We start from the raw sequence: 26946 nt of genomic DNA on the forward strand, positions 1-26946 counted from the left end.
ATACAAAGTTGTATTAGTTATTCCCCCTTTGTCATTGGTGGTTTTCAGAAGTCAACAAACTTGTCAACTCATTTATTTTGGAAAACAATTAGTTATTATAACTAATTCCAAAAAGGCATTAAATACTCATTGTTAGAAACCATCAAATCTACACTTTTCCTCCTATGTGCAACTTCTCAATCCGTAATAGGTCAAACTTTGCAAGTGATATTTAAAAGAAATGCCTGGAAGAAAAGTAATCTCATGGAGCTTGAAGATAGCAATATTTAGAACTAATGGACTTAGTGAAAACATGTTCGAAACTTTCAAGAAGTGTAATTTGCAGGTGAAGAGGGTCCTTCCCAAAGCTTTTCCAACATTCTCTTCGTCTCTACAATTGCATATGGACATGCCCATTGAAGCACGATGGAAGGAAACTTTTGTTCAGATACCATGGCTGAAAATGCTTTAGAAAACATGCATGTGCATGAAATACAAAAAATGATACACCAAACGAGTTGGGATCTTACACACTATAATGATTGTGTGAATTATCAAAGATGGGTCCAAGCATTACAACTGATTGCAGTGTTTGGGGATGCTCAATATTATGGTTGGAAACATTTTTATGGAATTTCGAACAAGCACATAATTTAGTAGACAGTTGAGAAAAAAGCCTCAAAGAGATGTCAATTGATGGAATTGCAATGATTGTAAGATAATTTCAAAAAGATGAATTGTTTGAAAACACTTCAAAAACTCTCAAGCAAATGCAAATTGAAGGGATAATTTGACAATCTCCATTGTCAATTTCTATACCTGCGTTACAAAATGGGAGCTTTGAAATTTTTGACAGTGAGATCATGTTGTCTCAAGGAATGCAACAAATTTATTGTTGAAAGCTCATGGAATGGAATTATTGAATTAGTTTTAAAAAAAGAAATTGAAGAAAATACATTTAGTAGGGGTAAAATTCTTTTGGCCACCTTTGAAATCATCCTATACATGGAAAGTATAGAGAGAGCCACCTTTGAAATCATCCTATACATTGAAAGTATAGAGAGAGTTGCCATTTCTAGAAAGCCAATGTGCATATGATATAAGAAGCCCATAAATGCCTATGAAAGTTTGTCTTCTCTTTTCGAATTATGTTAGAGTTTGTAGTTAGAATTGTTTTAAGCAATGTATAACTTAGTGGCTAATATTCTCAAATTGGCTAATTTTAGAATTTTTTGGCTAGTAATTTAAGATTTGATACAACCTAAATCGTCAAAGTTTTATAAAATTCAGTTCTAGAATATTTAAAATCACTAAATAAATTATTTTATTGAAAAATTTAAACTCAAATATTTGCCACAATATTTGTTACATGAATAGATTTGAGTCACCTAAATATAATATATTATTGCAGAAATTAAATTGAATTGATGAATAATTATCGTTATTATTAGTTACTTTAGGGATATATCACCAATATTTAGTTTTCACTATTAATTTAAAGTATATGTAATGATCCTTGTAATATTCCACGAGGTAAAAAAACGTTCAATTTTGATTTGTAATATTCCATGGTCATTAATGAACTTCCTATTATTATTGAGATTTGCCAATATTTTATACAAAAAAATTATGATTCAAAAATAATCGCCAATATTAATCATATTTAGAATAAAAAATTGAGAGATTTGCCAATAGAAATAATTTTGTTTTTTCAAAATAATGAAAGATTCACCAATATTTATATCTTTTTTTGGAGGTGGCTTTCTTAAAGTTTACCATGGTTTTAAGTGAGATGTGAAAGTCACCTTTCTTTCCTCACACTAATGAAGAGTTTTAGGGTTTGATAATATGCAAGCAACATTCATTGATAGAATGTTGCAAAGAGACGTTTCCTCGAGGGGTGAAATATAATGATTGAAAGATATATCCAAAATGAATTTGTTGTATAAACTTTGGCATTTCTTCTATTCACGCCACTGACCTACTTGCTTGTGAATCAAATAGAAGATTTGAATTTGGAATTCATATTCACAGATACACTCACAGACATGCATGCAAAATATAGAAAGTGCAGCCAAAGACAACATAGTCGAATGATTTGTAAGAAATGCCCTCTTAAAGATACATTGCAAATTTGCCGAAGGTAGTACAATGAAGAAGAAATGAAGCATCTCAAATTGCTTTTTCAATGTGCCTTGAAGAAGATATCATCTCAATGAAATGATTGCATATTGTGCACCCTATGAAAAATTGGTGAGAATGTATCAACATTCATCTAAATTTAATGTTTGGAAGATTTTTAGAAAGAATAATTGTGGTAGAATATCCACCCAAAAAGTAGAATGCAATTTGTAGGTGTACCCCCTAAATCGAAGATCTTTTCCATTTCCACACAGAGTAGCACAAGTATGCATGGTAACTAAAGACCATGTGGCCAATTCTGATGCAGGAGCATCTTGGGTTTCTTTGTAATCCTGCACATTAGTTCATTCTGCCTAGTTCCAATTGGGCCGACTTTGCTTACATTTAATTTTGGTATAGTTAATTATATTTGATGAGGGCCGACTTGTGGTTTCTCTATGTTCTAGAATTATTCGTAAGCCATTTTGGCAAGTATAAGTAGGGTGTTTAGGTTTAGGGTTAGGGCAGATTTTTGGGGAGAGTTCAAAATAAAAGAGATATGTGGATTTAAAAAGCTGATTTGGAGATTTGGAAGTTGTACATTTGTAATTGGCCGTAACCCAGAAGGCCTTACAACTGGGCATGTATGCTGAATATTTGATGAATCAATAAATATATCCTTGTTCTCTCTCTCTTTGGTGCTGTTCCTCGTCTTTGCTTCCGTTGTGTTAACTCTTGCAGGGTGGTTTAGATAGCTGGGTGTGCCTTTGGCCCTAGTTATTCATCCCTTGCTTGCATCATTTGGTATCAGAGCCCAAAGTTCATCCTTGTGGAGATTGGATTGTGTAGAACCTTGATTTGGATCTGGTTGTAGGGTGGTAGATTTGTGGATTTGACCTATAACTTGCAGAGGGTTACGATCTTGCAGGAACCTGATTTGTAAAGATGGTTCGTGGTAGAGGAAATAATGTTGATAACGCTATATTCGATCAGTTAAGACAAATTGCAGCCAGATTAGATGCTGTGGAGACAGCCCAGAGGAGAGGAGCACATCTTGAAGATGTAAGTGATGATGAAGCAGCAACACCAAACCATAATCCACAACCTGAAGAAGATCGAGATGAGGAAAGATTGTTGCGATTATTGTCTAGGGCAAATTCAAAGCCTGCTGTAGAAGTTATTCCTTATGATGGGAAATTGGATACAAATACAGTGCTGGATTGGATCTCTGATATGGAGAAGTTCTTTGAGTATGAAAACACTCCCGATAACAGAAATGTGAAGATTGCAGTCACTAGGCTAAAAGGTCATGCATCATTATGGTGGGAGCACTTGCAAACTGATAGACAAAGGAGAGGAAAGGAGAAGATAAGAACTTGGCCAAAGATGGTGAACAAGGTAAAGAACAAATTCCTTCTTGCTGATTACCAAGTTAGCTTATTGAGAAAGATGCAAAATTTGAAACAAAGGGACATGACTGTGAAAGAATATACTGAGGAATTCTATAAAGTGGACATCAGATCTGGACATTTGGATGATGATGTTGAGAAAATTGCAAGGTACATTAATGGATTGAGATCTGGAATTCAAGATGAGATATGTTTTGTGAAGTTGGAAAGTGTGGAAGAAGCATACCAGTATGCCTTGAAGGCTGAGGAGATCTTGACAAAGAAGCATGAACAAAGACAAAGAGGTAGAGGTGGTAGATTCCAAAGAGGTAGAGGTAGACCTTATGGAGAAAGTAGTATATCTGACAATTCTATGCAAGATAAAGGAAAATCTGAATGGAAGAGTGATGATAAAGGCAAGACCGAATGGAAAGGTGGTAATTCTTACCAAGGAGGCACTAATTCTTACCGGGGAAGAGGTAATTCCTATTCTAGAAGTGGATTTCATGGTAATTGTTTTAGATGTGGCAAAGAAGGGCATAAATCTTTTGAATGTAGATCCTCTGAAAGTGAACAGAATAATAGAAATGCTGTGATTCAAGAAGACATTGAAAGTTCACCAAGTGGACGTGAGGTTGGAGAAAATCTGATGGTGAGAAGAACCTTATGTAATAAAAGAAGTGATGAGGAACCTGTTTTAAGGAGAAGTCTTTTCAAGACAAGATGTAAGATGGCTGGAAAATGTTGCAAAGTGATCATTGACAGTGGGAGTTCTACAAATCTGGCATCAGAAGAGCTGGTTACCAAGTTGCAGTTAGAGAGGCTGAAACATCCCAAACCTTATCATGTTTCATGGATCAGAGAGGAGCATAAGATATTGGTAAGTGAGCAATGCCTTTTGAAATTTAAAATTGGACATTATGTTGATGAAGTTTTGTGTTATATTATGCCCATGGATTGTTGTCATATTTTGTTGGGTAGACCTTGGCAATATGATAGACATGCTGTACATGATGGAAGATTGAATCAATATACTCTTTGGGTGAATGGGAAGAAACAAACATTGTTGCCTTTGATTGAAGTTCCAGAGGAGGTTAATTGTACTACTGTAAAGATTTGTATGGTTAATGGGAAACAATTTGAAAAGGAAGTGAAAAAGAATCAGGTTTGTTTTGCCATAATTTCAAGAAAACCAAGTTTTGTTAATGAAGGCCAAGTGCAAGAGAATAATGCTAACTGAGTGCCAGATAGTGGCGATCGAGTGACAGATGGTAGTATTGACCAAGTGCCAGAAGAAATTGCAGAATTGCTCAATGAATATAAAGACATTATTGCTGATGATCTTCCTGATGGATTACCTCCAGTAAGAAGTATAAGTCATTGTATGGATTTGATTCCTGGAGCAAGTTTGCCAAACAAAGCACCATATAGATTGACACCTACAGAGAATGAAGAACTTAACAGACAAGTGCATGAGTTGTTGCAAAAAGGTTTGATCAGAGAAAGCTTGAGTCCATGTGCTGTACCTGTTGTATTAGCACCTAAAAAGAATGGAGAATGGAGAATGTGTACTGATTCCAGAGCCATTAACAAGATAACAGTGAAATATAGGTTTCCTATACCAAGGATGGATGACATAATGGATTGTTTAAGTGGAGCAAAGTATTTTACCAAGAGTGATTTGAAGAGTGGCTATCATCAGATCAGAATCAGAGAAGGTGATGAATGGAAGACTGCTTTCAAGACAAAAGATGGTTTGTATGAATGGTTGGTTATGCCTTTTGGTTTGACTAATGCACCTAGTACTTTCATGAGGTTAATGAATGAAGTTCTGAAAAGATTTTTGGGTAAGTTTGTGATTGTTTATTTGGATGATATTCTGATATTCAGTAAGACTAAGGAAGAACATCTTGAGCATATTAGACAAGTATTGCAGAGATTGAAAGAGGAAAAGTTGCTGATTAATCTGAAAAAGTGTTCTTTTATGCAAGAGGAGATTGTGTATTTGGGTTTATGATTTCAGCTGATCGTTTGAAGATGGATCTTGAGAAGGTTAAAACAATTTTGGAATGGCCTACACTTGAGAATGTGAGTGAGGTAAGATCATTTCATGGTTTAGCTAGTTTTTATAGAAAGTTTATAAAGAATTTCAGTGCTGTTTGCAATGCTATGAGTGAGACAATGAGGGGAGATAAAAAGGAATTCAAGTGGACACATGGAGCTGATAAGAGTTTTGAGACTGTGAAACAAAAGGTTGCAGAATTACAGGTATTGGCTTTGCCTGATTTCAACAAAGTATTTCAAGTTGAATGTGATGGAAGTGGTAATGCAATAGGCGCTGTATTAAATCAAGAAGGTAAGCCTGTTGCTTTCTTTAGTGAAAAGTTGAATGATGCTAGAAGGAAATATTTTGTGTATGATCAAGAGTTTTATGCTATTGTTCAAGCATTGAAGAAGTGGAGACATTACTTGATGCCTAAGGAGTTTGTGTTGTATACTGATCATAAAGCTTTATAATACTTGGGAAGTCAACATAAATTGAATCAAAGACACATGAAGTGGGTTGAATATTTGTAGAGTTTTACATTTGTGATTAAGCATAAGAGTGGAGTTACTAACAAAGTCGCTGATGCATTGAGTAGAAGACGTTCTTTGTTGATTGAAATGATGTTCTTTGTTGATTGAAATGAAGGTTGAAGTTCTTGGTTTTAATGAGATGACAGAGTTATACGATGCTGATCCTGATTTTTCTGAGGCATGGAGAGAGTGCAGAGCACCAAATTTGACAGATCACATAAGTAAGTATGATGAGTATTTCATTCAAGAAGGTATGTTGTTCAAAGGCATTCAGTTGTGTATTCCTAGAAGTTTTATGAGGTTGAATCTAATTAAGGAAAAGCATAGTGGTGGATTAGCTAGAAATTTTGGAATTGATAAGACATTGGGTTCGCTGAAAGAAAAATATTATTGGCCACAAATGTATAAGGATGTTAAAAAATTTGTAAAGAGTTGTGGAGTTTGTCAAGTTGCAAAAGGAGTGAGTCAAAATAATGGTTTGTATACACCTATTACTGTTCCTGAGAAACTTTAGACTGACATTAGTATGGATTTTGTTCTTGGATTGCCTAAGACAATGAAAGGGTATGATTCCATATTTGTGGTAGTGGACAGATTTTCTAAGATGGCTCATTTTATACCATGTAAGAAGACATCAGATGCTGAGCATGTTGCTGAACTTTTTTTTAAAGAGATTGTGAGATTGCATGGATTACCAAGAAGTATTATTTCTGACAGAGACAATAAGTTTGTTTGATATTTTTGGAAGACTTTGTGGAAGAAGATGGGTACTGAGTTGAAGTTTAGTTCTACATTCCATCCACAAACAGATGGACAGACAGAGGTTGTGAATAGAAGCTTGGGTAATTTGCTAAGATGTTTGGTTGGGAATAAGCCAAGTAATTGGGAGATGGTATTGGCACAAGCTAAATTTGCATATAACAATTCTGTGAATAGGAGTACAGGGAAGACACCTTTTGAGATTGTTACTGGAATGCATCCTAGAGGCATATCAGATTTGAGAGATGTTGTTGGTGAAGAAAAGAGAAGCGCTGCAGGAGAAGAATTTGCTGATTTTATGGAGTCTTTGCATAACGAAGTGAAGTTGAGATTGGAACAAAGTAATCAAAAGTATAAAGAGAATGCTGATCCGTCTAGAAGACACCATGATTTTTAGGTTGGTGATGAGGTGATGGTTCATCTGAAGAAAGGAAGATTCTCAGCTAGAACATACAGTAAGCTGAAGATGAAGAAATTTGGACTTTGTAAAATCTTGAAGAAGTTTGATAGTGGTAATGCTTATGAAGTTGAGTTACCTGATGACATGGATATATCTCCTATATTCAATATTGCTGATTTGTATAAGTATCATGAGTCAGAGGATGAAATTGTTGTACCTGATGATTATCCTAAGAAGCAAATCGAAGAGGTTGAACAGATATTGGATCAAAGAGTTGGTAAGAGCACAGGAGGAAAAGATTACTATGAATATTTCGTGAAGTGGAAGAATAGACCAATTGAAGATGCTACATGGATTTCTCAATATGAGTTGGATTCAACTCAGGGTGTGACACTTGCATGATTCAGGGGTATCATTTTTTTCCCAACCCTGGTTGTCTGATGCAGGAGCATCCTGGGATTCTTTGTAATCCTGCACATTAGTTCATTCTGCCTAGTTCCAATTGGGCCGACTTTGCTCACATTTAATTTTGGCATAGTTGATTATATTTGATGAGGGCCGACTTGTGGTTTCTCTATGTTCTAGAATTATCCGTAAGCCATTTTGGCAAGTATAAGTAGAGTGTTTAGGTTTAGGGTTAGGGCAGATTTTTGGGGAGAGTTCAAAAGAAAAGAGATGTGGATTTAAAAAGCTGAATTGGAGATTTGGAAGTTGTACATTTGTAATTGGCCGTAACCCAGAAGGCCTTACAGCTGGGCATGGATGCTGAATATTTGATGAATCAATAAATATATCCTTGTTCTCTCTCTCCTTGGTGCTGTTCCTCGTCTTTGCTTCCGTTGTGTTAACTCTTGCAGGGTGGTTTGGATAGCTGGGTGTGCCTTTGGTCCTAGTTATTCATCCCTTGCCTGTATCAAATTCATTTGACAATACAAAACCACACTAAACAACCTTCACTAGTAAGATGGTAGCTTTGAAACAAACTGATTGGAAAGTGCCTTGGTCGACATGCATAGAAATATGAAAGACACATAAATTATTGAGAAATATTGTCTCATGGAGAGATCATAAATGGTTATAGAAAAGAATGTTGCATGAATATTTCATCCCAATGAGATAAATAAAATGATTGAAGGAATTACAAAAGATGGCTCTATAAAGAGGGGCTAGAAATTTCAAGCAAATACATTTTTGACATGTGGAAAGGCAATTTCCAGAAGTTATGTTAACATATTTTCTTACTGGGACCAATACCATGGCACCAGATGTGCTGTAAATCATAAAAGGAAAAAAAAGGAGATTCTTGATAAAAGCATATGAATGTAGAAATTAAAAAATGGATTACTATGTCACACAAACAACATCCATGCCTTAGTGTAACAAGGTATTGATGGGGTTGGTGTTTCTATGTAAGGGATCCTATTTCCCTAATTTCATATTGTGCATAACGGATCAGACTATTGACATCTTACACAGATTAAGTAATTTCATCCTCACGAAGAATGTCAAAATTATGGAGACTGTTCATTTCAAATAAAAAGAGACATCCTTTGTGTCTTCAAATGTCTAGATGGTGATATGGTTAGAAGAAAAGACAAAATGGAGCTAGCAAAGATGGACGAAATGAACTTGGGAAATGTTTGAGAAGACTAAATGTGTAGAAGGAAAATGATGTTGATGAAATTTAGTTGAATATGCTTTCTTGTAGGTTAAATCATTCTTGGATTGAAAAGGGACATAGAGATCATTTTGGTGACACCAATGTCTTGGTTTTTTTCTTCCACAAGCTTCAAATAACTTCTTTGTAAAAGTGATATATTTCACTCATTTGTATTGAAAGTTAAATGCACAGTCATAATTTCTGTAAAAGTTAGGTAAATCCTAACTTATTTTCAAGAGGTGGTTATTGTAAGTAGGACCATCTTAACTACTTATTAGTAGTTAAAAAGAGTAGTTAGTGCTAGTGTTGTAGCTTCAGTCAGATTTGTTTGATCAAGAGATAAACTATTTTAATCAGTCATTATGGTTACTAGTTAAGCATTATTATCTTTGATTAATAATCATTAGATATTACTCATATACATATATATCTATATCTATATCTATATCTATATCTATATCTATATATACGCACATTTGTAATTTGTTAAATATCATCTAATGATTATTAATCAATACTTATTGATGAATACTGCGAATCTGATTAGATCAATAATTTGTGTGGAACAGTTATCATACAAATTGATTATTGAAATTACTGATTGATATATTATATCATGCAGATCTTATATTTGTCAAACGGTGATTACTGTTAGGCAGATCATATTATGAAATGGCACTTTGTGTTATCTATTGTTATGAACCAATGGCAGTGCAACATTGTCCTACATGGCTTAGGCCACGTAGAGACATGTCCCTACATGGGAGAAACCCTCCTATTTAATATATATAAAATAATAATAATAATAATAACAGATTGCTGCGAAATTGAAACATACAGAACACAATAGTGCTACTACAGTTTGCAGCGATCACTAACATATACACTTGCATTTTACATTGAAAGTAATATCAAAGATATACTTACAGGTTGGCAGCCAACTTATATGAACAAACCTGCAAAAGAATTTGGTCAATCATATCAACAAGGAGATTCAAGTTAGAGTACATCAATCACATTAAGATATATATATATATATATATATATATATATATATATATATATATAAGTAACAAAGAAGTATTAAATCTGATCCTATTTCCTTAACGGTTAGGTGGTTACTCTAAGTGGTTAGGAGTTAGTTATTCAAGGAGAGTCTATAAGTACAAGCTCATTTATAATGTGAGGCAAAACCTTTGGCAAAGGGGATACTATGGAGTAATATCTTTGTAGACTTTTGGATTTACATTCTTTACAAAAGTGTCTTTGGACTTGTATATCTTCAAAGTGATAATGAAGAATGCTTTTAGTCGTATGTCTCAGATATGTTCATAAGTTGTTATTACTAAGTTTTCTCATGTCCATTTGGTAATCTTTGAGTGTATTGATGGGATCTAAAGGTCTTTCTAAAATATGTAATTGGTTTGACAAAATGCATTCATTTCCTGGTATCTTGAAGTTAATGTTTACCGTATAGGGTAAAAGGATACTTATCGCATGTAGTATAGCAAGATATGACATAGAACATATACTTTATTCATATATGAAATATGCACTCCAATGCTTACAATATGATTTTGCTCATTACAATAATGATAATGCTGTCCCAAAGTCCCTTTCGGACGGTGTACATATACTTTCTTGAAGGGGTGACTCAATCGTCACGTGCTTGTTCGGTACTATTCTACTTATCGGCTACAATATAGAATTTACTGACAACATCATCCCCCCAAAACGTGAACTCGTCTTCGGATGATAATCTCTATGTGTATTGATGGGATCTAAAGGTCTTTCTAAAATATGTAATTGGTTTGACAAAATGCATTCATTTCCTGATATCTTGAAGTTAATGTTTACCGTATAGGGTAAAAGGATACTTATCGCATGTAGTATAGCAAGATATAACACAAAACATATACTTTATTCATATACACAATATGCACTCCAATGCTTACAATATGATTATGCTCATTACAATAATGATAATGCTGTCCCAAAGTCCCTTCTAGACGGTGTACATATACTTTCTCGAAGGGGTGACTCAATCGTCACGCCCTAGTTTGGATACTATTCTACTCGTCGGCTACAATATAGAATTTATTGACAACATCATCCCCCCCAAAAAGTGAAGTTGTCTCCGGACGACAATTACAAACTATTTGAGACGGATTAATCGAACATAATAGATCTTTTTCTGTCACATCACATTCACATTCCTTCATGCCTGCACCAAATTGGTCTGTAAAACACGTTGCATCTGTAGCCCCTGCTAACACAATACTATCTCTCTAGCCAATTTGACATTGATAACCACTCATGCCACCTTCTCTACTTCCAACGCCTGGGTACACTGAGCCAAGTGTCGCTCTATTGTCTCCAACTGGATGGTCAACTCCTCTTGAGCTCTCTATGCATCCACCAGGACAGCCTCACGTCCAACACCTACTCCGAGTGCCTCAAAGCATAGCACCCCACTCGAAAGGCTTCTCTAGTGCCCTCTCCACCTCTGGCATACAAACACTCCATGCCTGTAGCAGCTCCAGGTCTCATCAATTGGTCATGCTTCCCACAACTGATAACTAAAATAACTAGGGCCTGAATAGGGTCGAGGGGCAACGCACCCTCATTAGCACTCGCAAACCAACACAAAAGTCCATGGAACACACCATTTTTGTGATTTTCTTCTAATCCCATACTCTTTTTGCCAACCGCTTATGATTTCTTCACTACCTGTTTATGCCTTTCCCTTTGGCACCATACGTTATTCATTATGAACTATGTTGATTTGTCATCATTTTTATTTTTATTTTTATTTCCTCCTGTCACCCTTATATTGTACGATGGTCGTGTTTCAAGTGTCGCCTTTTCTATGTGAGCCGGACGACAATCCTTCCAGTCTGTACTGTAGTCCTTCCTTCTATTCCATACGATAGTCCTTCCTCCCAATCCATACGGTGTACTTATGTGCCTTTAATCGTACCTACATCTATACGGTTTTTGCATGTATAAGCTCTCCTGTTGCCAATACTGTATGGTGTACAATTACACCATTCACTACCTCCACAAGTATTCCGTACGGTCACCACAGAGTATGACTAACAATGGCCGTACGATAATGTTTGCTTTTTATAGTTGATTGTATAGTGCTTTTCCCAGGCCGTACGGACTACGTGTTACTCCTTTGTGCCGCATGGTCGTATGTTCTGGCTCCTGTCACCTCCTCTCTCTATCTTCCTTGTTGTACGGTGTATCAGTGTACCGCTTGTGTGATTTCTACTCTCCGCTTGGTTGTATGGTGGATTACTGTGATTACCTTCTGACCTAGCACAACGTCGTATAGTCCAATATATCCCCCTATTGCATTTTGTACGTCCGTACGACCCTTAAGCTTGTTACTCTTTTTATATTTTCTTTCTTCCGTACGATGTTCATTCTGAGTGCTTCCTTAATGCTTTTCCCTTGTGTACAGTGGTATGGCCGTACAGCTTCCCAGTTTGCATGTCTGTACGGTACTTGCTTGCGCTTATTATAATTCCTCTTATAGTCGTACAATGAAAATTTTCTCAACTTTATACATTATATAATAGTACATGTGATTTAGTGAATCGGTATGGTACTGTTATCCCCTGTAGACAAGCCTTCCAACCGTACGGTGCATTGTATAGCCTTCAGTTTACTCTTTTATCACTGTTCTATCAACAAATTACAATTTCACATTCTCTATTATTATTTACACTTATTTTACATATATACACCAATATTTATTATTTTTAAACTGTCTCTTAGTTGCTCGTCCATGGAGGTGCGTTATTTCTTTCATGATAGACTTTCAGCTTCGACTCATTCCCTGCATCGGCTACTTCCTTCCCATCGAGCGTCCATAATTTTATTGCTCTGTTATCGCCCACTTCACGGATTTTATATGATCCGACCCACATTATTTTAAATTTGCCTAGTTTGATCTTGTTGCGCCCACTATACTTCAACACTAGTTGTCCCGATTGAAATTTGTTCAATTTCAAGTGCTTGACGTGTCATGCCTTACACTTGTTCTATGTAACCTTCGTGGCCCATTGTGCCTGCAGTTGTCGCTTGTCTAGTTTATTTAAATTATACAATCTCTCTCAGGCTTTCCATATCTCCTAGCTTATTTTCAATCGCAATTCTCAAACTTGGTACCATGAATTTTGTCGGTTGCCACTCCTTGCCATCAATAACTGTATTCTTGATTCTAGAACCTTCACTCCGTACTGTTGCATTTTTTATTAAGCCCTTCCTCTTTGTTTCTTGTGCAAACCGACACCTTTCTACTGAATTCGTGGTGTGGTGTAACCTTTTCTTTCCACTCGGTCCGTTCACCGTGTATCGTACGGTGGAATCTTTCCTTTTGCTGGGTTTGTATGGTATGTTCTTTCCTTCAGGTTTAGCTGTAATCGCCTTTCCTTCTTCCGCTTCTCTGTATTCCTTCAAACATTCATTTTCCTCTCCTTTATTACATTTGTCGACCTTTTAACATATTACAGCTCAAAAAGAGCTCATACTCCTCCATTTGCCAATGGAGAAGGCCGTTCATCGAGTCCAAGTCATCATCGTTAGACTCTCCTTCCAGTCTCAATACTCCCTCTTCATCAGGTTCCATTCTCTTCTTCCCCTCGTAGTCCCCTCCACCTTTGCCTTTGGAATTCGACAACGTTGCTTCCTCCTCTACCATCTGTGTGTGCAAGTCAATTACAAATCTTCAGCCTCTTAGTTCCAAGGATAGGGTATTTTGTTTCCAATCATGTTTCACTTTTGTTTGCACCAACCAACCCCGTCCAAGGATAGCATCATACCCTTTTCTTTTTAACGGAATCACTACGAAATCTAACAAAAATGGTTGTGTCTCGATGGTTACCAGCTGCGCCATCAAGGTTCCCAATGGCTTGATTCTGTATTGATCCGCTGTGAGTAACTGAATTGTAGGTGGTCACAATGTAGGTTGTCCCAACTTTTTATATATATCCTCTAGTAGTACATTTACTCTTGACCCTCCGTTGACGATTGTGTTTGTAAGTACAGTTCCGAGGATACCCATCTCTACTACTACTGAATGTCTTCTTGTCGTGAGTGCTAGTAGCATTGGGTCTGCTGCAGTCATTCCACTACCATCCTTTCTTGTTTCCTTCGTTGCTTTTGAAAGTGGTGTCATGTTCAGTATCGCCGTCCACAACTGAGGCATTGTAAGAAGAAGGTCATTTAATTTTATAGGGACTTCTATTTGCATTACTTGCCTTATCATGTTTTGTTCAACCAGGTTCCTCTTCGAGGTGTCGGCAGTAACTTTCTTGCAACTTTCTCGTTTCCATCGGTTTTTCCAACTTCGTTTGTGCTTGCTGTAACCTCTTCTTTTCTTCCTTTGCATCAGGGTAATTTGTCTTTTTAGCTTGCTTATGTGTAATGGCTAGTGCTTCCTCATCACATGTTTCGATGGTTAACAAATTCACTCCTTGCTTTGGACATTTCGAATCTTTGTGGTCTCTCGGACCACACCATCTGCATAATAGCTGCGACGTCTCCTTCATGGTACAATCTTTGGTGAAGTGCCCCTAGAGGTTGCATGCACGACACTCTATCATCGACTGTCCACTCGTGTTGTACTGCATCCAACTCCGACCTCCATTCTTATTATTGTTATTATTATTATCACCCCTTTTGTGCCGGTTATTGTTGTTATATCCTTCTGAGGTTGCATTGTTGTTCGTGTTTGTTCTGGTGGACACTTCTTGCGTCAGTAACACTTGCTGGTGTCCCTTTGACTTCATATTGAACGGGCATTCCTTTATGGAATGTCCGCAATTTGGTAGATATCACATAATTGTTTTTTCAGGCAGGAGTCCTTTGTGTGGCCCTCCTCCTTACAGTCCGTACACCACAATTTCCCCTTCAACGAGTCAACATTCTTTTTTAGATTTTTAAATTCCTTCATCATGTGTAGCATCTTTCTGCAATGCTCGAACTTTCTTGCTTGATTCTTTGTCATTGCTGCTATTCTCGGACGATGAATCGTTTGAGTCCAATGATTTGTGCTTCTTCTTCTTGCTTGTTTTTTGCTCACTCTCCAAGTCCATTGCTCGATTATACACATCTACGTATGATGCAAGAGGTACAATCTTCATTTTTTTAGAGTCAGTCGTAGCCCCTTAACAAACCATCGTTTATTTAATTTGTTAGTCGGTGGGCTCTCCATCTTCCCCACCAACTCTTTTAGCCTTCTTGCATAGACATGGATCGTTTCATTCTTTCCTTGCTTTGTGCTGTATATTTCTGCTACAATTTCGTTATTGTCCCTTAGTAGTCAGAACTTTGCTATGAACTCCTTTTTGACGTCTGCCCATGTAGTCAATTTCTGAGGATTGACATCCGCAAACCAATCAATTGCCACATCTCGCAGGGTCGTTGGAAATTGCTGAACCTAATCACCATTAAACTTCGACAACTTCTCCTTTGGTCTTGCCATTGCTACTTTCTTTTGATTCTATGGTACTTGTTGTGTACCTGCGCTGTTTTGAGTATCCGCACTGTTCTGAGCACTTGCTTTGTTTTGAGCACCCGCGTTGTTCTGCACAACTGCGCTGCTTCAGACAACCAACCTACTTCCAACAACCACGTTACTTGGTGAGAAAAGGTCTTCCTCAAGCAAAGTTGTTCGATTCTCTACTTGTATCCGTTCGTCGGGTGTATCGGGAACGAAGAGTTCACTCCACGCTCATGCTCCTTCGGCACTTCGAGCCATGCAAGTTACTTCCCTTCTGTTCGGATTCTCTACCCTCGGCGTATACAAGTTAAGGAACTCCTCCCTTGTCTCTTCCACCAAATTCAATCGCTGTCAAGTCTCTTCTAGCAATTCCTTGACACTCCTTGGTTTGTTGGGTGAATGCACTCCCTCCATTTGTGCTCCTTCACCCCCTCGGTGTCCGTTGGTAATTTGCTGAAGTTTCTGTCTGTGCTCCATCTGTTGTGCTAAAATTAAAACTTCCTGTGTTGTGCATATTTCATCCTTATCTTTTATCTTATTCCTATCCTTGTTAACTAGATTCGGCATTAATCTTCATCACACTTCCTCTGTTCTAGGTTCGATTGGCGATGACGCCAAATGTTTACTGTACAAGGTAAAATGATATTTATCGCATGTAGTATAGCAAGATATAACACATAATAGATACTTTATTCATATACGCAATATGCACTCCAATGCTTACAATATGATTATGCTCATTACAATGATGATAATGCTGTCCCAAAGTCTCTTCCGGACAGTGTACATATATTTTCCCAAAGGGGTGACTCAACTGTCACGTGCCTATTCAGATACTATTCTACCCGTCGGCTACAATATAGAATTTACTGACAACAGTTAATGTATTAGAATATCCTATCTTTTCATATGTCAAGGTTTGATATTCTTATTTTGTTAAGGTTTGATATTCTTATTTTGCCCTCGTTGCATTTTATGCTAACACCCCTTTGTAATCATTCTACATTGAGTCTCAACTATTCATATTTCTGCTTTTGGGGTCATGTTAACCATCATCTTTTGTTTAGTTTTGCATCCCCGCTATCAAATCGTGGCTTTTTACAGTTTGTTTTGGGGCATCATGGTAGATTTGCAGAGTTTGGAGGGTTTGCTAATTTTTCCTCAAAATCGTGCTAGTTGTTTTTAGTGTTTGTCTTTGCGCCTAGGGAAGCGTAGCTCTGTTATCCATCATTAGGTTGGACATTTTGTGATGATTTCTGGTTAGATGTTTTGCTGATTTTGGGAGGGTTAGTGGCAGATTTATCTCAATGGTAGATTCAGTGGCAAACTTTTGTCTCTTTCTGCAAAGCTTTTTGAAGAAGGGGGTACACTTCTTTGTTCTTTTCTAGACGAATTTTGGCTTCTTGGTCATTAATATTTTGCAGATCTGGGGAGTGTCTCAGCAACAACAAAATGTTTTGAAGAATTTGTGACCAAAATACAACAGTTAAACAATGACCATTAAGGTGGGGTATTAGAATATTATAATGTTTCTTTAAGTCATCTTAGTTAGGTTTTAGTTTGTTAGGAAGTTCTAGTTCTGTCTTTAGTTCACGATTGTTATTTTAGCCACATCATCTTTGTAAGCTTGTATAAGGAGCTTTTGTCTCCTCTGTTTAAAGACAACAGCGTAGATTTACCATAACAGTTTATAGAAGCTATAACAAGTTCAAGTTGGGCTCCTAATACAGTTAGTGTTCTACTATTTTGGAAAACATGAAATTTTATTAAGAGTAAGATAAAGTTAAGGAAATATATTTTCAGACAAATTAATTGTCTTGGAATTGCCTCTATTATAAACATCACATCATTGAATGTAATGCCAGCCTTTGCACATGTCTTCCAAATACTATTTAATATCAACTGTCTTAATTCAAAGTGTCAAATATCAATTATGGAAAAAAATTAACGCTTTTGTTTTGAAAGATTTTCAATATTCTAACATTAATTCTAATTTCTGCAGTAAATCATCTATTCTGCTTGGATTGGCATTGACAGTACCACTCATGCTGGCATGCCTCTCTGTGGCCATTCCAATATGGATAAACAATGGATACCGCTTTTGCTCTCCTCCAATTGAGCAGACAAGCAATGGTCAAGGATGTCTTAACAGATCAAAGGAGGTATGCATAAATAATTGTGATAAAATTTGTCAATTTAACAGATCAAAGGAGGAATGCAATTGTGATAAAGTTTGTCCATTTTTGGTTCGGTAGCTTTGCTCGAATCTACTTATGTAATTGTTTTCTACTGTGATTTATTCTTCATTTCTGCCTAATGGTGGTCATGTTCATGGTCAGAAGAATACTACCAATTTCATTTTTGTTTGACTAAATTTCAAATAATTATGCTCAGATGACTTAGATTTGTGTGGAAGTTATGCTTTAAGTTTATGTTAATGATGGTTTTATCAATTTTTGGAATATCATTTAAGGAAACAATGTTTTCGAGAAATTGCGAAGCTTATTCAAAATGATGGATAGCCTCTTATGTCCATGATCCCTACATCCCTCTTAAACATCTTTTTGATTTGAGTTTGGTCTTGAGTAGCAACTGTTATGTGCCCGAATGCTGAGATAAGCATTGCTTGTTCAAATGTGACATACTATATGACTCCAAAGAACATGCTTGAGGAGTTGTTTCCTGTGTGTAGGACAGAATGCAATCGGAATGGCACAGAACTCAAGTGAAATATATTTAGATATGAATATTAATTTGATTGGGCTTCACCTTGACTAAGAGTATATACTTGTAAATCTCAGGTTAATGCAAACAAAGCTCATCTAAGTTACAAATGTCTAGATTTGAAATTGTTGTTACTTGTACCATTCATATATATGTTGATCATTTTGAGTTTGGTCCTCAGCAATCAGCAGGTGCCTAACATGTTAATAATGCATTGACTGGACGATTTTAATAATGTTATATAACTATGTGATCATGAATGACAAGGAGTATCTTTGGCATAGAATGTAATTCATTAATCACAAGTAAATGTACAATTTCAAGGGAGAAAAATAAAAATAAAAATGGCTTTTCAAATAAAAATAAAATGTGTTTGAGGAAATAAAATAACTTTAAATTATCCATCAGTATATAAAATAAAACAGAACAACCCTTCTGTTAAATATAGCTCTTTGAATAAAAAGAGAAATAAAGTAAACAGTATGAACAAAACAGAATAATTTTGAAACGTGTCTAAAATAAAACAAAATAAGTATAACATCAAAATAGATACAATACGTTAAGATTGATACCCATTAACATTTTGTAGAAAAATGTATTTAAGATGATACCCCTTGATATGTTTTAGATAATTTATTTAAGATGACCCCCCTTGACATTTTTTAGATAAATGTATTTAAGATATCTATACTAGTTATTGCCTAAGTAGACCATATGCTGTTTAGCAAGCAGTGTATATCAAGGGGAAGCATGAATAGTGATTTGAGATTAAATTTATTACTTTGTTTATGTTAGTATTTTTCACTAGCCTTCTGATGTGTGAAATATTTAGGATGTAAAGAAGCTACTATCTCTGATAGGTAATTTTGCAGGTTTGTTGGTACTAGTTTGTCTGAATGCTGTAAGCACTAAAAAATATGTAAAGATTAATGAATATGTGCACACATATTTTGATCAGTTCTGAAAATGAGGAGATGCTATATTCAGCTTGTTCATAAATAATGAAAAACCAATATTTACTATTGAAAATGTTTTGAATGAGAATGTTGAATCAGGTGCATTCATGCAGGCTAGATGTGATTACATATCTCGTGCAAAGGAAATATTAGTAATGATAATAGATGCCTCCATCGCTAGATGCATTATTTTTTGGTCTATACTGAGTTATTGGAAAATACCTTTAATTTCTAAAGTGATCAAACAGTATACTATGTTTTTAAATTCTTTCTTCTTTTGAGCTAAAATAATGGGGAGAGCATAAGGCAACTATAATGTATATGTTTAGTATTGCACTGTAGAAGTGCTAAGAGACAAGTTTGCACTAAATGAGTGTTACTTATGTCAACTTCAAACTGAACTTTCTAAATATATTTTCTCAAAGTTTGTTATCTTTAGTTCACACCCCACTACTGTTTTATCAAAACATATATGGTATAATGGCTTAATGCCACTCCTACTATTATCAGATACTTTGTTGCATTTTAGTAGTTTCTTTGTCATGTAATTGAAGCAGTTAATATTACTCTTGTAAGTTTAATAATTCCATTTCTATGTGAAGATTGGTGCTTTGTATGTATTAGTTGTTTAGGTAATTGCATCATCTTATTAATAATAATACAAGGTATATTAAGCAATTTACATGACGATGTTCTACAAAGAACAAACTGTTTAATGAAAGCTAAAAATAACAACCGTGTCTTCTAATAAAAGTAACCTAAATAAATACTAAATGACCATAAGTAGAACAACTAAAAGTAATGGACAAAAGATAGTTAAATGGTCTATGACCCTTCCTTAATGGTCACTGCTCTTACAATTGTGCATAAGACATATCTGGGAGTCTTTTGGTCACCAATTCGTAGTAGACTACCCCCTGCTGATCACAAATGCATAGAGGAACACTTAGCAAAATATCATGTTGTCGAGACCCTCCTTGAATTTGCAGTATTATTGAATCGATCAAGATAAGCAAAATCCTTCCAACTTGATGTTGGGAAAACAAAAATTGTCCCTTTCTGTAGTCGAAGACAGCGAGTTGAGCTCTGAAACTCAAACTGCAATTTTTAAGGAATAAATTATTAAATTGTCAAACCCTTGATGTGATGCTAAGATTAGCCAAACAATAATTTTTTAAGGAAAAAATTATAAAAACTTACAACAAATTTTTGAGGAAAAAGATAATAAAACATGGAAATGATTTCTACGGGGATCACCAAAAAAGACCTAGAAACAATTTTCAAGGAGAAAATCAATAAAAACAAAGAGATAGTTTTTGAGGAGAAAAATTGATCAAACAGGACACTAAAACATCAATCTTGATATTTTGTGGAAATAAATTACAAAAATCTCTTGCAGAGGAAGTCCCCATAATTTTTGTTTGAATAAATGGGCAAGAAATGAAAAGTGTATGATCATGATTTTTTAGAAAAATCCACACAAAATCTAAATACAATTTTTGAGGAAAAGTTGTAAAAATATAGAACATGAAATACCAGTCTTTTTGGAAAAAAGTTTAAAACCCTCCATGATTATTCAAAAAACCTTAGCCATTGTTGTGCAAAGAGCAAATGACACCCACATAGAATGCAAACACATAGTTGTAGGCAATGTTACAGGACTCGACGAGTCCTTCAAGAACTATGCGAGGCTCGAGGCAAGGCAACCTTCCAAAGGCATGTGGCCTCTTGCCTCAAACTTGACTGAGGCTTGGGCAAGTTTCCATGGACTTGCTGAACTTGACGAGTATTGCTGGTCTGACTCTGTCATCAGCCAGCTTAAAAAACAAGTTTTACAACTTAGGGGCAGGAGGATTTATACAATATAACATTTAAGTATAAGAACATTTCCTTTCTTAAACTTTAAGTTATATTTTTATAAATACTCTCAGGATGTTTGAGATAGGTTTCAGCTTCATAGGAGTAAAAATGCAAATTCTAGATTTTGGGGGTTTCAAAAAATTCCAAGGTTAGCCAAATTTTAGGATTCAACACGCCTTCAGCAATGTTATCTCCTACAACCTGTCCTGGCTATTTGAGGTCAAATTGATGCTGGAACGAGGATTTTGTAATGATTCTAAATCATTTTCTCACGAATTACCTGGTTTCAATTCTATATTAGTGATTCCTAATAGACTTAGCTCAACCACCTGCTTACACCCACACGCATTACTTTCCAATAGGCTTAAATTGCCCAAAGTCACTCTTAGACTATTTTGCTATGATGAATTTACTTCTAGTTCTATAGAAACTATTTACTATGATTTATTTACTTCTAGTTTTTTAGAAACTAGTTGCAATGATGTATTTACTTCTAGTTTTATTGAAATTATTTACTATTTTTCTTGTTGCCATCAGTATTCCGCATGAGAATGTGATTTTGTACTCACTTTGCACTTATATGTTTCTAAACTCCGTTTGTTTCTTTTGTGTTCTTATTAATTAACTCATTGGATGCATCTTCTCATTGAATTTTGCAAAAAGAAAAAAGAAAAAATTAATTAAATTTAAGTGGTTTTTAGATTCCTAAGTTTTTCCCAAATTTTTTTAGAAAACTAGTCAAGTTTTTCCTGTGTCTTCTACGACTTATCCTAGGTGTACTCGTAGAAGGACATAGGCTACTATGAGCCTTTATTTTGATATATGTTTTGAACTTTTGATTCCATGGATTTCATAGTCCTTGAATATCGTAGACATTTGGTAGTGACACTCCATTTGTATTATGCTATTTAGTTTAACTTTAACTGGTTTCCTTCAAAATTTGTATTTATACTTTTATGATCTATGCATAGTTGTGTATGTGTCCAAAGTAGCTTTTGTTTATCTCAACTTTTGTGTATTTGATGTTAATTGACTAAATGATGCATGAAAAAACTTTAAATCCTTAAAAATATTTGAATTTCTTGGGTTTTTTGATTTGCCGAGTCTAAACACCAAGGCTTGTAACATTGGTTGCGCGGCTCCAAATGCACAGGCACAAAGCTTCAACAACAACCTTTACTAGAAAATCTTGCCTACAAAATGATGTAGGGGTTTAGAACAAACACGAGGGTTGTGGAAAAACATGATGGAAAGGAATGATAGTGTGGGTTTCATGTAGACACGAACCTCATCGTAGAATGTAGACAAAAGGCGCAGAAAAAATTCAACTCGAACATAGCGACAAGCCTCCTTTATGAAAAGCCACAATTTGCTAGAAAAAACGAGTTGAAAAAACCCTTGAAATTGTAGGGAAAAATCCTTGTAATTTTTCAAACTTGAACAATATAAAGCCCCATTGGCACACTCTAATACCATTTTTATCTTTTGGGGCTGTCATGTGTTAATGTTGTAGCTTAGTCAGATTGAATTGATCTAGGGCTAATCCCCAATTGTTATTGGTTAAACATTATTGCATTTGATTAAGCATCAATTAGATACACACACACATATATATTGTTGCTAATAATGTCTAATGGAAATTAACTTACCATAACCAATATTGATTAACATAGAAACATGTCTCTTCTACTCCTATATATATGCATTCAGATCTGCACTTAGAAAACATACACCACAACATTAGGCAGTGTCATCACGCTTGCTGCAATCTTGTAACCTGAACATGGTATCAGAGCTATGGTTGAGGTCTTTAATATGTTTCTTTTACAAAATACACTCGTCATTAAGAGGATAAAACAATGATAATTAAATGGTTGCAATCACCAATTTAGAACATCAGAGCTTGATGCACTGTGAATGACGGCCGAATGGAGAAGGCTTGGCCTTCCCTTTGATGTTATTGATGCTCCATTTTATCACTAGATCCACAACACAGAGGGAGCTTTAAAAAATGATGGCTTAATGGAGAAGGCTTGGCCTTCCTTTTGATGTTATTGATGCTCCCTTTTATCACTAGATCCACAACACAGAGAGAACTTTAAAAAATGACGGCTCTTGCAAAGAGCTATGGTTGAGGTCTTTAATATGTTTCTTTTACAAAGAACGTAACAAAGAGAAGATTGAAGTTGTTCATGCTACCCATGTTTTCAATGCAGGATGAGTTATAGGTCCCCTTAATGTTGATTGGTGTGAGTCCCTCAAGGTGGAAACCATTTAGACAATTGTCATTGGGACAGTCAATCTAGATGATGTTTGATGAGAGAACGACCTAGTTTTGATAAATTATGCCATCCCTTGTAATGAAGGTCATCCACTTGGCAGTGAGATTAGTTTCATGGAAGAGGATACACTTATTTTTGCCGGATTTTTTTATTCAAAGACAAAAGCCATGGTTGAGTATCTGCTTTAGAATATCTGCACACTGTGAGTGCGTATATTTGGAGATTTGTGAAACCCCCAGAATTTTATTACCAAGATTGACCGCTATGACAAGGTTGTCAACATCTTGTGTCTTTAGTCACTAATCAACAAAATCAAACACTTCCATGTCATGAATAGGGTGAGATTTTTTAAAGATATTTGATGACTCCACCGATCCAACCATAGTACTTGAAACGATCAGGGGTTGCATGTCTCCTCGTTTCTAGCACCAACTGGCTGTGAATACTAGAATAAAAGAGTTTCTAAGAAATACTCTATGCCTTGCGCCTTCAAAGTGCATCATTGATTGAGTGTTCGAGGAGTTTGGAAATGACAAAACTCCACCATAACTATTTTCGGTTGATTGGAAGGCTATTGCGAAATTGGAGAAAGACATCAATGTGCATTTCCAATAGAACTTCCATGAGTTTGCTTATTTACTTGTTTTATATTGGCTTGATAATTAAAGATTTATTCTATGAATCAAAGATTTGAATGTTGGAATTAGACTCGGTCAAGTACCTTTTGGTCTCCAATGCAGAGATGTCAAATGCACCTTATGGTTGCTTATGTTGCAAGATGTTCATTATTGCTTCCGTATTAGTGGGGTAGAAAGGAGTTTTCTTGAACCGCCTGTGCTTTTGTAATAGTGTCCTCGATAAAAGTCTCTGGCACAAGAGAAATTATAGTAAATAGTGGCAAAGAAGAAAATACTTATATATAAAAAATAATTAAAATATAGAATTGAAGCATCAAAAATATATACACATAGACCATCTTCGATCATCACCATTATAAATGGCATTGGATATAATCCTCAAAATAATCGGTGGAAGATATAAGATTAGAATAACGTGGATGAATATGCAGAAATGTTAAATAGAATGTTGGTATATTGGCGGGAATTTCTTGGTATAATTCAATAACATCAATATTAGCTTCATTACTAAGTATAGTTGTAAATTAGTAATAGCAATAATTATTCTTATATGTGAATTGTAATGATATTCATGAAGAAGTAATATTTGCTGTATATTCTAAAGATAACCAGTTATAAGGATGGGGTCCCCATCATTAACAATCTAAGATTTGTAAAGGATTTTGTATTAGAAGATGAGTTTGAAATTGGAAGTTTTAATGAGAATCAATTAGTGCCAAATTTCATAGCACCCAACAATACTCATTACAATGGTTATTTGATCTGAGAATGAAAAACTGAAGTGTTAGCAACAAAGATGTATTTTAAGCGATAATACATTCTACCTTTTTTGAGAATGAAGCAACGACTCAAGGGACGATTAATACTTGGAAGATCAATATTATTGTTCTATGATTGAGATCGTGTAAGAAGGGTATACTTTTGTGACTGAAGAAGCTTTAAAATTTATTTATCAATTTGGGAATTTAGAGGTCCATTAATTTGGGAAGCCCTCTAAATATCATGAAGCAAGACATGTGGCTCACGTCATAATTGATGTCAGGTTTGGTGGTGGCAACATAGATGAGGTTGCCCACTAGTTGCTTGAATGTGGATTAATCTACTAACGCTGAATTCTATTTGGTTGATAGTTTCAGCCATTTCTCCATAGGTGTAGATATAAGTTGACAATCGTGGATTTGAAAGTTTGAAACTTATTCGATTGACATTTGACATACTTTGATTGAGAAATCAAAATTTTGCTATATATCTGCCAAACTTCGATACTAAGACAATAATGGAGAGGTCCCAAATTTGTCATAAACTTTGTTTGACCTGCTCAACCTAATGTGTTGCACTACCACTAATGATCAGATCATCAACATAGATTGGAAGAAGAAGAATATCTTCACTAGCATGCTTGGCACACAAATTAGGATCAGAAAGAAGAATCTTTGCACTAGCATGCTTGACATATATATTAGGATCTAAAGGATAACGTTGAATATTTTGATCAACCAAGTACTTATCAATCTTGATGTACCATGCTTGAGGTGCTTACTTGAGACCATGAAGTGCTTTCATCGGTTTGCAGACCTAGTGTTCTTTAGCGAGAAGCTTGAAACCTAGAGGTTGGCTCATATAGACTTTCAACAAATCACCATTAAGGAAAACACTCTTGACATCCATTTGATGGACTTTCCATCCAAACTAAGTTGAAAGAGCAAGGACAAGCCGAATGGTGCTCATTTTGGTTGTGGGAGCAAATCTTTGCTCATAATTGATGCCTTCCTTTTGTGCCCTTTAACTACAAACCGACCTTGTTCTTAGTTTCTTTAGCCTTATACTTGACTTTATACACCCATTTGCAGCCAATGGGATTCTTCCCTAGTGTAAGATCGAACATAGGCTAAGTGATAGTTTCAGGAGACTTTGATGTTCAATTGCCATAGCTTGTCTTACTTAAGAGTACCTTTATCCTCAAATTATGTTTGAGGCTAATAAATATTGTGAATGGTTTCCATAAAAGCAAAATTGTTTGAACTACGTTGCTTGCTCTTTCTCCTGGGTGATCTACCCTCAATAAGTTCATTATCAAGAAAACCACTAATAGTCTTGGCCCACCATTTAGGTGTTTGAGTAGAAACTACGACATAGCCCATCGTAGAGACACGAGCTGTAGCAGAGTTACATCCGACACTGACGAAGATAGCAGCTCCGGAGGTACCGATAGAACCGGTTCGTGAGGCTCTACCAGATACAGGAGGAGAGACTTTGGTACCTGACATGGAGATAGACACAGAGATAGGGGTGATGGAGGTAGCGATAAGCGAGGAGTTGGGGGCATAAGGTGTCTGACTGGATGTAGTAGGTTTTGATGCGGTGGTCACAATAGATATGGCCCTGTTGGCATCACCGAAGCGAGACAAAGAGAGCCGATCCCAGGGGCTGATTGCTTTTTTGAGTACAAAGTTCCATCGAACCCCTGCACCTCGAGTGACATACTTGCCGACACCCACATGGGAAGCAACTCTAGAGAACCCATTATTGGAGGTTGGGCAGACACAGAGCGAGGGAGTATTGCATAGCGCTGTTGAGCGTATGGCGGAGGTTGTGGGTGCACAACAGGAACACCTAGTAGCACAACAGATAGTGATGATAGAGGTAGTTTTTCTTGGTGATGTCGTAGCTCTAGCATCTCGGGCTCGCCAAGTGTTAGCTTTGGCTAAGACTTAGGTGTTGGAGTTAGTGGTGAAAGATCTGGAGGGAGTTATATCCTTCCTGAGGTTGGGATGTCCAGTTGTGTTTAAAGTTTGTTTTGAGGAGAGAGGATGGCTAGATGTGGAGACCACAGAGTTGCGGCAAGACTAGTCCACGATGAGAGACCTTGAGATGGAGAGCCGAGTAGAGGCTTTGATTCATGAGATAACAAAGTTATACAGGGAGGCGTACTACACTCTTCGGAGGAGTTAGGCGGATTAGGTAGTAGCTGAGAGAGCTCGAGAGGAGTTAGCTGTCAGGGTAGCTTTAGAGAGGGCAACCTGGGAATCTGAGAGGGCGGCCTGGCAATTTGAGAGGACAGCCTTGTTAGCAGAAAAAGAGCAGTTGG

The 26946-nt window shown here is 36.1% G+C and overlaps 1 protein-coding gene across 2 annotated transcripts in view; it reads left to right on the plus strand.

Annotated features, from left to right (window-relative positions):
- LOC149539617 (calpain-type cysteine protease DEK1-like) overlaps positions 1-26946 on the plus strand; it is a 122357-nt gene that overhangs the window by 22069 nt on the left and 73342 nt on the right. For both annotated transcript variants that reach the window (XM_089800844.1, XM_089800845.1), the window contains exon 10: positions 17401-17560. In XM_089800844.1, the coding sequence (XP_089656970.1) occupies positions 17401-17560 (160 nt within the window). The remainder of the gene's footprint in view (positions 1-17400; positions 17561-26946) is intronic.

The sequence above is a fragment of the Cupressus sempervirens genome, chromosome 9 (assembly GCF_028749045.1).
Source record: "Cupressus sempervirens isolate cs-2001-9-10 chromosome 9, ASM2874904v1, whole genome shotgun sequence".
NCBI lineage: Eukaryota > Viridiplantae > Streptophyta > Pinopsida > Cupressales > Cupressaceae > Cupressus > Cupressus sempervirens.